Below are 15,069 nucleotides of genomic sequence, written 5' to 3'. Positions count from 1 at the left end.
CTCCTCAGTATAAACTCAAGAAATTATGGCAGCATTGTGAGAGGTCTTGGATTTACCCTGGCAACAGTTAGAAGAGATTTAACCCTTTGCATTGCAATATCAATTTGGAGTTGTAGAGTTAATATTACATGTAAAATATCCAAGTAGAGATTTTTAAGCATGTTTCTTATCTTCAACAGAGGAGGAAATGTGGTGCTTCTGCGCTTTCTGCTTGGTTTAAAAACTGCAACAGAAGATGAAATGGTTGCTGACCTTGTGGTGAATATTCTTAAAGTATGCCCAGATTTACTGAACAGGTACTTTAAGGACACCCAGTATTCCTTTGTTCCTAGACTGAAGTCGGCTTGGATGGACAATATCAAGTTATTAAAAAAGGTAAGTGTGTGAATGATGCACAGCTCTACTCCACAGAAATTCTAATGTTCTCCCCACCCCCCCAAATGAAGTAATTTTAGTTAAACAGTAGTGCAGAATTACACAAAATCATAATAGGAATGATGGTAAATCAAACATTCCTGGCCTATAGAGAAGCTATCAAGCAAAGGAACTTGGTAGTAGACTGGTAAGCCTACCTTTGATTCCAGTTGTTTACTGATAGCTATTACAGTGCGTTGCAAGTTCTACCATTGCTGTGTAAAATTTACTGCTTTTGGGTACTGTCTAGTACATGGGCCCAGCCAGCTTGTGGTGTAGCCATGTTAGATGTAAACTAATTCTGAGTTTGTGATCTTAGCCCGGGTCTTGCTAGTGACAAGTAACAAGAGTTCATTGATTTCAGGGGAACTAAGCTGATGATCGGCTGGAGTGGTAGATGAGACACATTCTCCCGTATCTGAAGATGTATTGTGTTCTCAGTTTTAAATGCACACTGCTGTTTTACGGAGTTTATTGAAATCACTAAAAAAGCAGACAGACACTGTATTTCAAATAAAAAATGGTCTTAAAAACAAACCAGTCCAGCAATGGTGAAGTTAGGTGATTGAGATTTAAGTGAGCTAAACAGGAAGAACATAATGCTTCTGAAATAACATCAATTACTGTAGGTATGTTAGGAAAGAAGCAGCAGGATGCTGTTAAATGCTGAAGATAGTAAATGGAGGGGGAGAGGGGGAAGGAAGTGGCATCCTGTTTTCTGTGAGTGCTAAGGAAAATGAGGCATGGCTTAGAGCCACAGCTGCTTAAAAATGTGTAGACATAGGGAAGGTCATTTGGTAAAAAGCTGCTGTCAGAGCAGGAGGCTGTATAAACATTTAGCTAAAACGGGAAAGAAGGAATTGGCATAAGAAGTAGTGGGAAACCTCCTGTTGATCATCTGGTTTTCAAGATGAAGCAACATAGAAGCTCAGCTAGAAAACTGAATAGGAATTTGGGAGATGCTCTGTAGCATTCCTGCAAAAAAATTGACATCTAATACTGTTGTTACTACCTGTGACGAATAGAAGCTCTTTTGTAAAATGCTCCCCAGAAGAAGCTGTTATCTGTAGAATTATGTCAATTTTGCTTAAGTTATTATTTTTGTTTCAGATCTATGAGGCTCAACCAGAGATTTCCAATTCTTTTAAGACTACAGAGTTTATTCCTCTTCCGAGGCTGCTTTCTATGGTGATGGTAACAACCGTCCCTGCAGTGTGCAATAAAATAATGTTCACCCAAGGACTAAATGTAAGAGCAGTTTATAATATGTCAGTGGCTTTTTCTGTCCTGTTAGTACTGTTTGATTTTAAGTGTGTGATCATCCAAGAAGCTTCTTAAGTCAATTAATTGCATATGTTTTATATTGTCTATCCCAGTGTAAACCTGGTATGGGGAAGCACTGAAACATGAATTAAATCCTGTCGATAATGCTTGTAAGAGCCATTCACAAACCCCAGTTCTGCCAGTACTCACAAGCAGTTTGGGCTGGAAATCAGAAACCTACAGACTTTCTTGCAAGCTTAGCTTTAGGAAGTAAATAATTTATTTGTGAATGTTAATATATATTCAGAATACGGATTGTGTATAAAGCATAAGAAGAGGTATTGATGCATCATTAATTTAGCTTCCCTCTCTTAGTTACCCAGCAAAGTAGTGAAGCACAGCATCCTATCCCTTATATCAACAGTTCTGAGAAGAGCCTTGAAGAATATTGAGCACTGTTTGAATGAAGAAACTTGGCAAAAGTCAGAAATCTACACACTGTCGATGATGCAGGAATTCATACAGCACTACAGAGAAGCAGTCGGCAAGGTATGAAGTAAAAAGAGAGTCAGGGTGTAGAAAGAGTCATTATGTGGCAGGTAACTACTCCTGTGCTGCGCTTTCTGCCCAGATGGTTGCAGCTTGGGAACCCGTAAAGTGCCTTTTCAAAGGGGCAGAGGACTTAGAACACAAACTTTAAACATTAACTTTTTCAAACATTAACTTTTTCAGTAAAATCCTCTTTCCAGTATTTATGTTCTGCAGATCTGAAGTTAAACTACTTGATTTCAGATCTTTTTCAGATTGCTTACAAGATCAATTGCAAACTTTCTGAAGACCAGCAAAACCTATCATTAGTTTGTTGAATCAGAGTGGTGTTCCTTAGTACAGGAGATCTGTTGTGATTTACTCTTTTTGCTTCTAGCTTTTACCAGACATGAACAATATAGTGGCTGTCTGGCAGTCACTTCTGAAGCAAGAGAGACAACATCATGATGGGCAAGAGGAGAAAAGGGAAAGCACCATCTCCGCTGCGAAGGCCATGACTGAGATAGCAGAAGTTGCTGAACCACATGGTAGGTAAAGCAGATGGAGTCATCCCTTCTTACCTGTGTGTGAATGGGTGTCATGAAATTGTCATCCCCTTTTAGGTAGTTAACTTCAGCAGAGTCCAGATGTCACTCCTAGCATTTACTGTTCAGCTTTGCTTTGTTCTGTTCTTTGGGCAGTTTAATTCTGGCCAGTGTCAGAATTGCTTAAGAACACAATTTGGCAAATAAGTTGGCATTGCTACTAAGAAGTTATGCAATCTGACTTTCTGCTCTCCCTGCCCCTCCTGTCCTAGTGCAGGCATTTTGCAGCCGCACAATAAAATGGGCAAGGAAACTGATCTGTCTGAAAAATAACTCTGAGGTTTTTTTGGTGTTCTTTTTCATCCTCCAGTCAAGCTTTTCCATGAGATAATTTTTGTGAGCCTGTTAGCTACTGTGGCTACACGACTGCTTGTATTGCTGTAGCACAGGGGTGGAAATGTGCAGGCATTGGAAGATGGGGAGAGGGGTGGAGTGAAGAGTTCAGTTGTGCTTTCACAAAAATTGAACAGTGCCCCTCCCAAAAGACATACTTTCATAGTCCCATTGCAGGGAACTGGAATTTTTAGCACTCTCCGTAGCTTAGCTAGCAGCCTGCAATGTTTTCTTTATTGACTGAAGATAAACTTCCAAGCGTCATGCCCTTCACAGGGCATACTCCACACTGGGACGTTCTGGAGCAGAGGGATCATCAGAGTGTGTCTTTCCGTGTATGGCTTCATGCAGCAAAATAAGCTGTTTACACTGACACTCTAAGGAACTTAATTGGTAGCATGCCTGCTCAGACCAGTTAAGTAGTTCATCTCTAAAGAACTGCTGCTTTAGTTTCTTTGCACACTAGGGGTGATAGCACCATATCAGTTACCCTCAGCTCACCTTTTACAGCTTTATTTGCAGTATGACAGCTAGAGAATTTTTTTCTTAATGGAAGTTGAGACACTGGCAAAGAATGACAAAGTTTATGCATGGTATCCATCCAGTTCTTCGTGGCTCCCTGAGGCAGACCCAGTTAGCAGGAAAAAAATAGGTGTAAAAAAAAATAAATTTGGCTGTCCTTCATTTATTTTGCTTTCTTTCATTAGTGACTGGATAACAAGTAGCTTTTATGTGTCCTCTGGTCATAAACTAAAAGAGTATTTGGCTGCTGAAATGGCTTTTCCTTAGAACTAAGTGGCTGCCTTAGCTGGGGATGGGTTTTCTCTCATGCAGATTTTTGTTGGCTTCACCCTCCCAGGAGTTCACATTTGGAAAGTATTATTTTGAATATGGGAAGGGAAAGAAAGAAACTTCTAACTGATGTGATAAATTAGTAATATATTAGTGCACTGTCTCTTGTACTTCCCACAGTCAAACCTACCTGGCATTGGCTAAAAATACAGTCCTCCAAACCCAGCATCCTGACCATATCCTTTCTTACTTTTTTTCTGTTGTTCAGAAATTGAACAGCAGTGGGACTGATTGGATTCCTCTAATGGGTGTCAAAATATTGAAATTGTCTTTATATGTGTAAGCACTTTATAATCAAATTTAAAATGGCAACTGCCAATTTAAGCAGTGAATAAGATGATGTCGTTTTGAAAGTATTCAGACAGTAATACTGGGGGATGAAACCGGGGATTCCATAATGATTTTTTTTTCCTGTTACTTTGTTAGTCAGGAAGATAACTGGTCGGTTCATAGGCAAGTCTATTGGAAATATAATCAATAATTCTCATGTTGGATAATGTAGCAGCTACACTATGCTTTCTTGGTGTAGAGGAAGGAGAAACTAGGTATGTCAACATTTTGTTTTTGCTTAGGTTCAGATGGTGCCGAAACACTCTTTCTGAAAGCTGCACTACTTCAGGTCATATGCCTTTATCAGAAGGTTGTGCCCCATTTGGTAGCACGGAGCAACTTTGATTTTAGCAAGCTGCTTAAAGGTATGTTATGGGTATTTCTATTATCTTCACTGCTTTTACAGGCTATTTGCAAAGTCCCCAGCAGAAGGGGAATGTTTACTTTTACTACTGCTGCTTATTTACTGCACAGATAGAGAAAGAACAGTTTTCAAAAAGTAACCTATTTTAGTTTCTTCATTGGATTGCTATTTACTATTGCTGTTTGTGCAGTGCTCTGGCACTCTGTCCTCTCAGATTCCATAGGTGCTCTGCTATGCTCACTCTTGCTGTAAGACGAAGATTGCATTACAGTCTTCCTCTTGGTGTGGTAGTATTCTTGCAAAATTTTTTCCTCTATGGGGTTTTAATTCTAATGCTTCTGAGGAAGACATATATGCAACGCTTAATGAGAATATGGGTGCAAAATTCCTGTAGGCCTATGTCAATAATCCATTATAAGTAAGTTATTTCACAGAATCACAGAAAGGTTGAGGTTGGAAGGCACCTCTGGAGATCATGTAGTCCAACTCCCCTGCTCAAGCAAGGTCACGTAGAGCACGTTGCTCAGGACCCTGTCCAGATGGCTTTTGGACATCACCAAGGATAGAGACTGTACAGCCTCTCTGGGCAACCTGTTCCATGCTCAGTCACCCTCACAGTAAAGAGATTTTACCTTGTGTTCAGACAGAACTTCCTGTGTTTCAGTTTGTGCCCATTGCCTATTGTCCTATCGCCGGGCACCATGGAAGAGAGTCTGGCCCCATCCTCTTTACACTCTCCCTTCAGATATTTGTACATATTGATAAGATCCCCCCTGAGCCTTCTCTTCTCCAGGCTGAACAGTACCAGCTCTTTCAGCCTTTCCTCATATGAGAGATCTGGTCCCTTAATCATCTTAATAGCCCTTCACTGGACTTATACCAGTAGCTCCATGTCTTTCTTGTACTGGGGAGCCCAGCACTGGACACAGTACTCCAGATGCAACTTCACCAGGGCTGAGTAGAGGGGGAGGATCCCCTTCCTCGACCTGCTGGCAATGCTGCTCTTAATGCCACACAGGATACCATTGGCCGCCTTGGCCACGAGGGCACATTGGTCAACTTGTTGTCCACCAGGACTCCCAGGTCATTCTCCACAGAGCTGCTTTCCAGCAGGTCGGCCCCCAGCCTGTACTGGTGCATGGGGTTATTCCTCTGAGGTGCAGGACCCTGCACTACTTGCCTTTGCTGAACTTCATGAGGTTCCTCTTTGCCCATCTCTCCAGCCTGTTGAGGTCCGTCTTTATGACAGCACAACCCTCTGGTGCCAGTTTTCTATCGTCAGCAAACTGAGGGTGCACTGTATCCCTTCATCTAGGTCAAACTTTACAAACTCTTCTTAGCTGCAATGATACAGAAATTTTTTAACAGGATCGTTCATAGAAGGTTTGGGGGGAGGGGGAGAATCACATACAAATTCACGAGTCTCCTCTGGAAAATCTTAACATTAAGTAATTTTTCCACTTGCTGCCTTGTGGAGTTTTTGGCTCATTTGTTTTACTTTTATCATGATTTTTGCAGTGTGTGGGGAGAAGAGCAGTATTCAGCATGGTATTACCTCCTGAAGAAAATCTGTATCAGGAAGCTCATTAGCAGTGTTGCTGTATTTTGGTCTCTGATGTCATGTTCACTGGGGGTATTCCTCTTTGTACAGCTAAAGTAAATAGAGACATGCTGTACCCATTTAATGCAGTAAGGATGGTGAGCCACAATTTATGGGTTGTAGGCAAGATCTTCCAGGACTGCTTGTGGCTACAGCGAATACAACCATTTAAAATTGAGACCGGAGAAAAGTGCAAAATGTTGTTTGGGCAATGCTGCTGTCCATGGGCCAGCAGAGCCTGTAGGCCACCAAACTAGAACAAGTGTCTGTGTTCTAGGCAGGTCTGGGATGCATAAGAATGGGAGTTATGTAAATGCCTTAATTAAAGTCTGTTAGGGGAAAAAGAGTTTTTAAATGAACAAACTGTGAATAAAGTCACATGCATAAGGTTTTTTCTCCCTCTGTCAAAGCATATTTAGTTGGCTTGTATAGTCAGTGACTCACAAAATCACATACTGTGTTTATCCCATTATTTCTGGTATTGATCTGCTTTTTTTCCAAAATGGACAAAAGGCAGGACACCTCTTTGTGAGACAGAAATCTCTTTAATAGTATGTTTTGTTACAGGATGAAATAGTGAAGTGGAATAGGATGGAAAAGGAAGTGTCATTCTCTCAAAACCTTAATAAAGCAAGCCTGGATATTAATTTTGATGAAAGGGGGTATGGTAGAGTGTGATGGTTTAAATCATGAAATTTCCTTCTTTCAGATGCCACTTCAGAGTTCTGTCATTCCTTCCCCTCCCCCTGATCAGAACATACACTCTAAAGGCAGCATATTTTTCTACTTTGTAGCAATGTGTGTTTAAACAGCTGGTACAATTTTATTGTCTGATCTTACTGTTGGTTGGAACTTTGGGGTGGTGCTGCCTTTTTTTAATTCATTGTTCTCTCTCTAATGTGAACCATAAAGATACTATAATGAGTACAAAAAGCACAGTAACACCAAAGCTTTGTACAGTTGTTCTCAGACTGCAGTTGAAGTGTGGGCAGGTTGAGTTTTTTGGAGCACACTGAGAGGGTCTCTTCATGGCTCTGTGACCTGTAAGGTGGTTAATTCTGAGGCTATGCAATAGCAGTCATTGTAAGCAGATGGTAAAAGTGATGTGGGAAAAGATATAAGTGCTAAGTTCTGCTGCCTGTAACAAATTTTGTAATAGTGTAAGCATTAACATTTGTCATTGGATTAAATTCTAAGTTTTGGTCTCTGGTTTTATCCATCTTCTTCACTTCCTGTAGCAGGCAGCTTTTCGGGGTTGCTGAGATTGATAGAAGACTTTTGTATTCCTTTGCACCACTGATAGCTGGTGTCAGGGGCAGGTGTTAGGCTCTCCCTGCTGAGGGCTGGGTTGCAGCCTTAGGTCAGCCAAAAATAGTAGTAGTGGGGGATCATGTGGCTTGAAAGTTTTTGAATTGCCTGATTGTCTCACACTGATGTTTTGAAACCTTATATGGTTTGTGTTCCTGACAATCTCAGGAAGAAATATCAAAGCTGATTATATTGCTTTCAAACTTCAGGTATCGTCACTGAAAAGGGCCTCCGAGAGGAGATCCCTCCTGTTCTGCAGTACCATATATTGAAGGTGGCCTTGGAACTGCCTGCAAATAAATTTGCCTGGTTCAGAGTACAGGTAAGAGTCTTCAAGGCAAGCTTATGTTTCTTTGGCCTGTTGTCCTCAGATCTTTACATCTGTCACTGAATGGTTTTAAGCTAGTCCCAATCCGTATGCCTCAGCAGGAGACCCTTTTGTAGTGCCAGTAGGAACTGTAGCCTTAACATTAATAAAGAATCCTTTCTGAGCTGAAAAGTTTTTGTGCAAGGACAGAATTTTTTACCTGCCCTGAAGAGGACTGGGAAAAGTCCCTTCAGCTCTTCTCTTCCTTGGAGAGGGGCAAGAGGGAGAACTTGCTGATTTCTGTTTGGTTAGAAAGCTTGAGATTACAAATCAAGGGAATGAGGGGAGTAGTTTCATCCATTCCCGGTGAAGAATCTGACATTTCTTAAGGATGTCTCTCCTCCCTCTAGTTACTAGAAATTTTCAGGGCTCCTGCTTTCTTCTTTACTACAGGCCCGTGAAAGAAAGCTGCAGAGAGCCTGCTGTAGATGTCTAGAGAAAGGAGTCGTGTAGCTTTGGGGGAAAGCAAAGAGACCCATGGGTTTGTGATGGTGACCCTGCCTAGTAGGAGATTTTCTGTCCTATCCAGTCAGCCATGAAGGAAAAGTGAGGAGAACTGCTGAAGTATATTCTTGTGGCTTTGCCCTTTTTAGTATACACAGGTTTTAACAGAAGAGGTAAAAGCCAAATCTGGCAGTGTTACTGAGAGTTAGGCGTGTTAGATGTCAAATGCAAGTCACTGAGAAAAACAGGGGAAATGGCATAAGGAGTGTCATTTGACATTTGGAAAGTGTTCAGCATCCGTGTGACCTGCACTGTTTTCCTGTTCTTTGGGATCAAGTTCAGTCTCTTAAAAAAATACAAGAAGACAGGTCTATAAGAGAGAATGGATGATTGTGAAGGAAAGTGTCTTTATCTTGCACGCTCAGGTTATTTCTGCTATTCTTCACTTATTCCACTTTCCAAAAAGCTATTGCACTTACCTTCTGGCTGTCTGAATGCAAAAGTAGTATAAATCATCCCACTCATTTCTAGCCTTGGTATTTTGGGGCAGGTTTATAAAATAATATACTTTTATTATATATTCGTCTCAATGCAACATAGTACTGTACTGTGTAACTGTTCGAGAGGAATTTTAATATATTGTCCTTTTAGGATGTCTCTGAGACAGAGAAGGTGTCTGGTGAAAAATCGGTATTCTACTTACTGATGAAAATGTTTGTTACAAGTAACCGTTCTCATCTGAAAATATCAACCAAAAAACTGATCATCAAGGTAAGCTTTTGATCTGAAATACCAGGATGTTCACTATATTCCATTCATCTGAAATTTCAGGGCTCTAAAAACTTCTGTTAGGGCAGATTCCTTGCTGCTTAGGAAAGGAAGCTGTGTGGCCAGGAAAGGAAGCGTGTGGCTAGCAAAGCCTTTTTTCCCATTTTCTGTGATTGTTCTTGGGAATTGCTGTAAACTACCTACCTATTAGCTAAATACTCTGTGAAAATAAATACTGTCAACTGAATTTGCTGCAACAGTAGATGAAAAGGAACAGTGAGGAAGATACCTTTTTAATGATTGCCTATTTCTTAGGGTCAATTAAATGTTGTGATGCAGTAATAAACTGCTGTAGTTTGTGTTGATTTTGATCAAGCAAAGATTAGTTTTGACTTTTTTTTTTTTTAAATCCTGATGTGTAATCTGTACTTCATTGCTTTTTCCTTCTTAAAGCCTTATACATAGCTAGTTTGCTCTGCCCCTGCAAAATAGTCTGGTTTGGTTACAGTCTTAACTCTGAAACAGGGAGTACCCTTGTCTTAAAAATCAATTAAAATCCCCTTCTGTGCATTTAAATAAGAGCTATTTGTCTTTTCAGAAGTGCTAATCAATAGCAAATCTCATGAAGGGAGTAGGAGGCTTCAGTATCTTTTTAAAACTGAGCCACCTTTTAGCTACTTAAATATGGATAGAGACCTCTATTAAAAACAACCCCAAAAGCTGTCCTAAAAGCAACCTGACCCAGCAGGAACCGGGGTGACTTTGTGCAAAGCCTTGTAGTAATAGGAACGTATGAGTGTGTTTCCACACAGCTTTCTGCATTTAATTTCTGCATGCAGTTCAATCATGGGATGCAGTTGTAATGCCCAGTCCATGAAACCAAAGTTACAGTGATTGAATTAGGTTTTAGCTGCACTTAATCCATGGCACTAGGGTGTGTTTTGGAGACTGGAGACTGACTGCTGTTCTCAGAGGAGCTCTATTTCTAGGCTTGTGCCAGAAATAGTGTGGTGTTTCTCTTCCTAGGTAGTAGCCCCTACTGCTGGGGAATGAGTTTGTTAGAACATGGTTAATAAACCTGCAACAGTTAAGGTGTGCCTCCAACCCAAAGACTTCACTTGCATTTTGTCTCTCACTCAGTGAAAGCACTTACATAGGAATGAGATGCAGGAATCAGGTTCTGTTGTAGAGCTGGACCTTTGTCTTTTCCAAGGGTTTGTAGTGCTTTGGACCAGGCCACTCATGCTTAGGAAATGTCATCACTTCTCTGCAAGAGGGAGGTGATACAAAATGGTGTGCAGCTCTAATGTGAGGGGATTACTGAACCTGCACCCACAGAGCTTACAAAGACCGTGGATTTAGTGTCAGGCAGCGTTCGGGGCCCTGTGGGTTTTCTGCTGGGGCTGCTTTTGGCAGCTTCCGTTGCCGAAGCTCCCATCTGAAATTTGCAGCCCTTGACAAAGGCAGGGTGGCTTTGTCTTGCGATAATGAATATCTCAGTCAAAACCCACCCAGTATAGTTTTTCCAGTGTATTTGGATTCTTTTACTGAGTGGAGATGTGGGCTGTCTGACTCATTCTTATTTCCTCTTTTGCTTTCAGTCCATTACATTTTCTTTGAAGAGAAGACAGAAGCAGTGAAGTTAGGTCAGTTAAGTGAGCTCAGAAAGGCTGCTAAGAATAGATGTTAATGAGTGTGTTTTGCTTATTTTTCAACATAGTGCCATGTAATTGAAAGGCATGTTTTCAGATTTCACATTCTGTTCCTGCCTATTTCTATGAGAGCTGCAAGTATATTTCTATTTTGAGATTCTGCCAAAAATAGTTAATTATTTAAAAATGGATCCTTTCTCTTTTTTTTTTTTTTTTCTTTAAATGAATTGTCCTGTCAGATTCTTGTAAGCAGAGGTGTTATTTTTACAGCTGCTGATGGTGTACACAGAGTAAATGTTCAGCAAATGAACTGTGGTAACTTTATCTGTATTTTGGGTGTAGGTAGAAACAGATATAGATTGATCCCATGCAACTTCAGGCATTTAACTGATGTGCCAGATTTAGGAAGCTAGTCAGAGTTTCTTCTGGTGATGGGAGTAAGGGCTGGTGGTTCTACCAAGGTGTGCAGTTCAAATCACCTGTCAACTAGATTGCTCTTTGGATGGCAGTTCCTCCTTCTCTTCCTCCTCCTTTCTGTTTCTCTCACAGTGGGAGCATGGTGTCACCAAGTTCTTAATTTTAGATGCTTCAATTAAGAGCCTGAATTTATATAGGATAGATGTGGGCAAAAATTTCTAAATGTGTTAATGCCTATTACTTCATGGTGGTAAAATTGTGTCTATCCCTCTACTCACGCTGTTCCCAAGTATGCCTGTGTTTCTCCCTGAATCTTGCTGTGGTCAGAACCTACTATTTATTTGTCTACCTGTCTGCCTTACTCTTTTAAGCAAAAGTAACCTCATTTTGATTTAATTGAGCAGTGATTTTCCTTTTTATTGTATCAGTAGTGTTCAAAATAACCTCTACCGGCTGTTTTTGAGGGTTTCGCACTTTTTCTTTCTTTTTGTTGCTATAATGGCATTGTACGGTCGTGAAGAAGTACAACCCTCTGAAAGTAGTATAGCCTGCTTCACTGAAATTATAAGAATGCAATTTATTAAGGTGGTGGGAACGAGTGCTCTGTGTCATGACAGCTCTGACCTCACTTGAGTTTGTGGTGACTGACTGCTGATGACCAAATGACTGCACTTGATTGGACCAGAAGTCCTTCTAGCATTTTATCCTGGCTGTGACAATGGTCAGTGCCTTTGGTTATGCCTTTGGGGAGATGTTTTTTTGCAGTATGTGAGACAGTATTGTAGTAGGCCTTGTGTCAGGCCGCATGCCAACGGGGTGGGGAGGGACCCTAGCTCCAGTGTAGCTGTACGAAGTAGGGCTCTTTTGCAGGCTGTGATCAGCAAGGTGGATTAGCCCCTGGCTGTGGCACTGTCCTGCAGCTGATTCTCTTCCTCTGCACCCCTGCACAGTATGCTCTGAGCAAAGAAGTGGCAGAGAGCACAGCAACCTCCAGATCCAATACATACTGACCCTAGCACATGCTTAGGCCCAGTACCTGTGTCCCTCGGTGCTCGTAAAAGTCCCGTATTCCAAATATATGTGAATAAAAGTTCACAGGGAGATCATTAATGTGCTTAGTATCCATTCAGGTGAATAGCTGTTGGCAGCGTACTTGAAAGGCTGCATATTGGATCCATCCCATCCACACAATCAGTGTGAGGATGGGAACCAACTGGAGCTGTAGTTGGTTTGTGCTGCAGATATCAGGTGAGAGGAGGGCAGGCTCTGAGAAGACAGGAGCAGAAGAAAGTTGCTCCCAGTTGTGAGAAAGTAAGCCATGTTTTGCCTCTTACTTATGTCGTTCTTAAACCCCTGTCCTCCTTTGCCCCAAGCCTGCTAGCACTGCTTTTTGCCATTTTCCTACAAAGCCAATGTATGTCTGGCAGAGCTCAGCAAGTTTCATTCATCAGCTGTAACATGCTTTTACATGCTATATATCTCAGCTCTTGCTGAGAGGGTAGTAAGTAAAAGGGCTGTGATGAAGATGCAAGGCCTTGATCTTAGTTATGCTGAAGCCAATTGATGTAGACTTGGGAGGCTGTTTTTTGTTTTTAAAAGTGCCTTACAGTGGTTTTAAAGACTTGTGTTCAGCTTGAGACTCTGTTGTGTGTTTAGAGTGGCCCTGGTGAGTGGGAACGAGGCCTCTTGAACTGAGGGGGGGTGTGAACAGCAGATACTTCTTTTCATTAATCTGTTCCTCTTTTCTTTCTAAGAAGAATAAATCGTTAAAGTTGGAATACAAAAGGATCTGTGTTCTCCCCCTCCCCCCTCCCTTTGCTTTTCTGGACAGGTTTTACGTGACAGCGGAGTGTTTGAGTATACATGGAAGGAACTTTCAATCTGGCTGGAACACTTGGATAGTACAAAAGAAGACGAAAAGGAAGCAGTGATTCAATTTTTGGAAAGGGTAACAGCTGTTCAAATTAGTTGGATAAACAATACCAAGAATAGCATTAATGGAAACTAATTACTTTGTTGCTATTGTTGAGAAACCTTTCAAAGAGCTGTGAATGAATCCTCAGAAAGGCAATGATTGTTATTCTTTGTACAGAGCTGACATCTCTGTTGTCCTGGGTGGGAGGAGGGTGAAATGATTTGGGGGAAAATTAAATCAAAAAAAGATAAATTGTTATTACAGCACTGTTGACATTAGGGCAAAGCGATGGGGGGATGGCTCTTACTTATCTCCTCTTTTCTTTATGTGATAATATCAGACAAAATTATCAGACTTAAGTAAATTGTAGTCTTTTAAAGAAAAGTCGACATGCCCTGTTTACTTTTCAGAATATTAAAAGCCCAATGCTTCTCTTTGGTTGTGATTCCCCAGGGACTCTGTCTGTGGTAGCACGTTAGATGTGAAATTGCAATGGGCATTTCTTTCTCGATCAGGTCCAGTATCTCATGTACATCAGTAACCGTAGGCACATTCCTAGAGAAGCATGTATGATTTCTCCTCCAAAAATTTTCCCAGATTTCAACCACTTTCAGCCCAGAGTCTTTCTTAACCAGATGTGGTTTCTGTGTACCTTGTAAGCTGGGCACTTATGTTTTATCTCTCAACCTTTGTTAACAGATTCTGCTGAAACTGGTGACAAATCCCTATCCATATACGGATAAAGCAGCAGACCTTGTTCAGGAGGCCAGTATGCTCCAAGTTAATATGTTTAAACAAGACTCCGATAATGTCAGCATCCCCATCTCTCACATTGATGGTATGTGGTGATTCCCACAGCAACAGAGAATTTCAAGGCTTCATGCTAAATCTTCTGGCCCTAATTGGGCAAACTGCCAGCTGTAACCATAGAAATCCTGCTTATATAAGGACCTGTAGGATTCAGCTTTCTATAACTGCATGTTTGGTATTGGAACCAAAGTCTGAATTGCAAAGTTTTATCTTTGCCCCAGAAAGTATTTTATGATGCAGTTATGCTGTTTTAGCAGTGTTTTAGATCTCTGTTCAGGATCCTGCATCATCAGTTTCTAACTAAAGTGAAATCTGTTGCATTTCCTCTCCCGGAGCTGCTCTTTCCCTTGCATCTATGAGCAAAGGGCTGGAGTGCTCAGGGGACCCTTTACTCCCAAGCAGGGAGCTGGAATTTTGCTCCTTCTGTTTTCATGGACCAGTCCCAGCCCTACTGCAGGCAAAGTCAAAATACTGCAGATGTGGACACTTGGACAACTTACCATGTGCTAGCTGTTTTGCTGTAACAGTCCATACATAGGATTTTGAATTACATAAATGTAAGATAACCGAGGTAGCTTGCCACTAAGTACCAGATGGAGAAGTGGTGTTGGGTTGACTGTATTACAGAGACTTACTGCCAGCTATGAAATACATGGTAACTTGTTCATATGTTAAAGCTATCTTTGACTCCTTCAGGACCAAGATTTGTTTCTCTGGCCATACAGAGCTGGGAAGTTCTTCAAGGATTGCTCAGGCAATTCTCTTTATGGAGAAGTAGCTGCTTCGTTCCTACTTCCCCACATGTATTTCCTGTCACCATTATGCTCTTGCAGTCCTTACCTGATGGCATCATGAGAGCAGTAGGTGATGCACCTTTTCCTTCACTTCTGTCAGTTGGACAGCAGTTTTGAAAGCCAGACCTTAAAGTTAACCATACTGTAAGGGCAGCTGATCTTACAGTTGCATTTAGGAGCTAGGCAAACATGTCTGTCATCTTGTTTCTGCTACGGATATTCAGATGCTGCTTTGTATTCCTCAAATGTTGCACTCTGCCCTCCTTGGGTTTATAGTCTGTCTGAATCCTCTACTTACATTTTTT

At 41.2% G+C, this 15,069-nt stretch overlaps 1 protein-coding gene across 3 annotated transcripts in view; it reads left to right on the top strand.

Annotated features, from left to right (window-relative positions):
* Positions 1 to 15,069, top strand: part of URB1 (URB1 ribosome biogenesis homolog) — a 58,514-nt gene that overhangs the window by 12,805 nt on the left and 30,640 nt on the right. For all 3 annotated transcript variants that reach the window (XM_026103582.2, XM_064524200.1, XM_064524189.1), the window contains exons 9-17: positions 180 to 375; positions 1,525 to 1,662; positions 2,053 to 2,226; positions 2,603 to 2,753; positions 4,568 to 4,690; positions 7,807 to 7,919; positions 9,060 to 9,179; positions 13,077 to 13,193; positions 13,860 to 13,998. In XM_026103582.2, coding sequence (XP_025959367.2) covers positions 180 to 375; positions 1,525 to 1,662; positions 2,053 to 2,226; positions 2,603 to 2,753; positions 4,568 to 4,690; positions 7,807 to 7,919; positions 9,060 to 9,179; positions 13,077 to 13,193; positions 13,860 to 13,998 — 1,271 coding nt within the window. The remainder of the gene's footprint in view (positions 1 to 179; positions 376 to 1,524; positions 1,663 to 2,052; positions 2,227 to 2,602; positions 2,754 to 4,567; positions 4,691 to 7,806; positions 7,920 to 9,059; positions 9,180 to 13,076; positions 13,194 to 13,859; positions 13,999 to 15,069) is intronic.

This window comes from Dromaius novaehollandiae, chromosome 1 (genome assembly GCF_036370855.1).
Source record: "Dromaius novaehollandiae isolate bDroNov1 chromosome 1, bDroNov1.hap1, whole genome shotgun sequence".
In the NCBI taxonomy this organism is placed as follows: domain Eukaryota; kingdom Metazoa; phylum Chordata; class Aves; order Casuariiformes; family Dromaiidae; genus Dromaius; species Dromaius novaehollandiae.
This window is presented reverse-complemented; position numbering and strand designations above follow the sequence as displayed.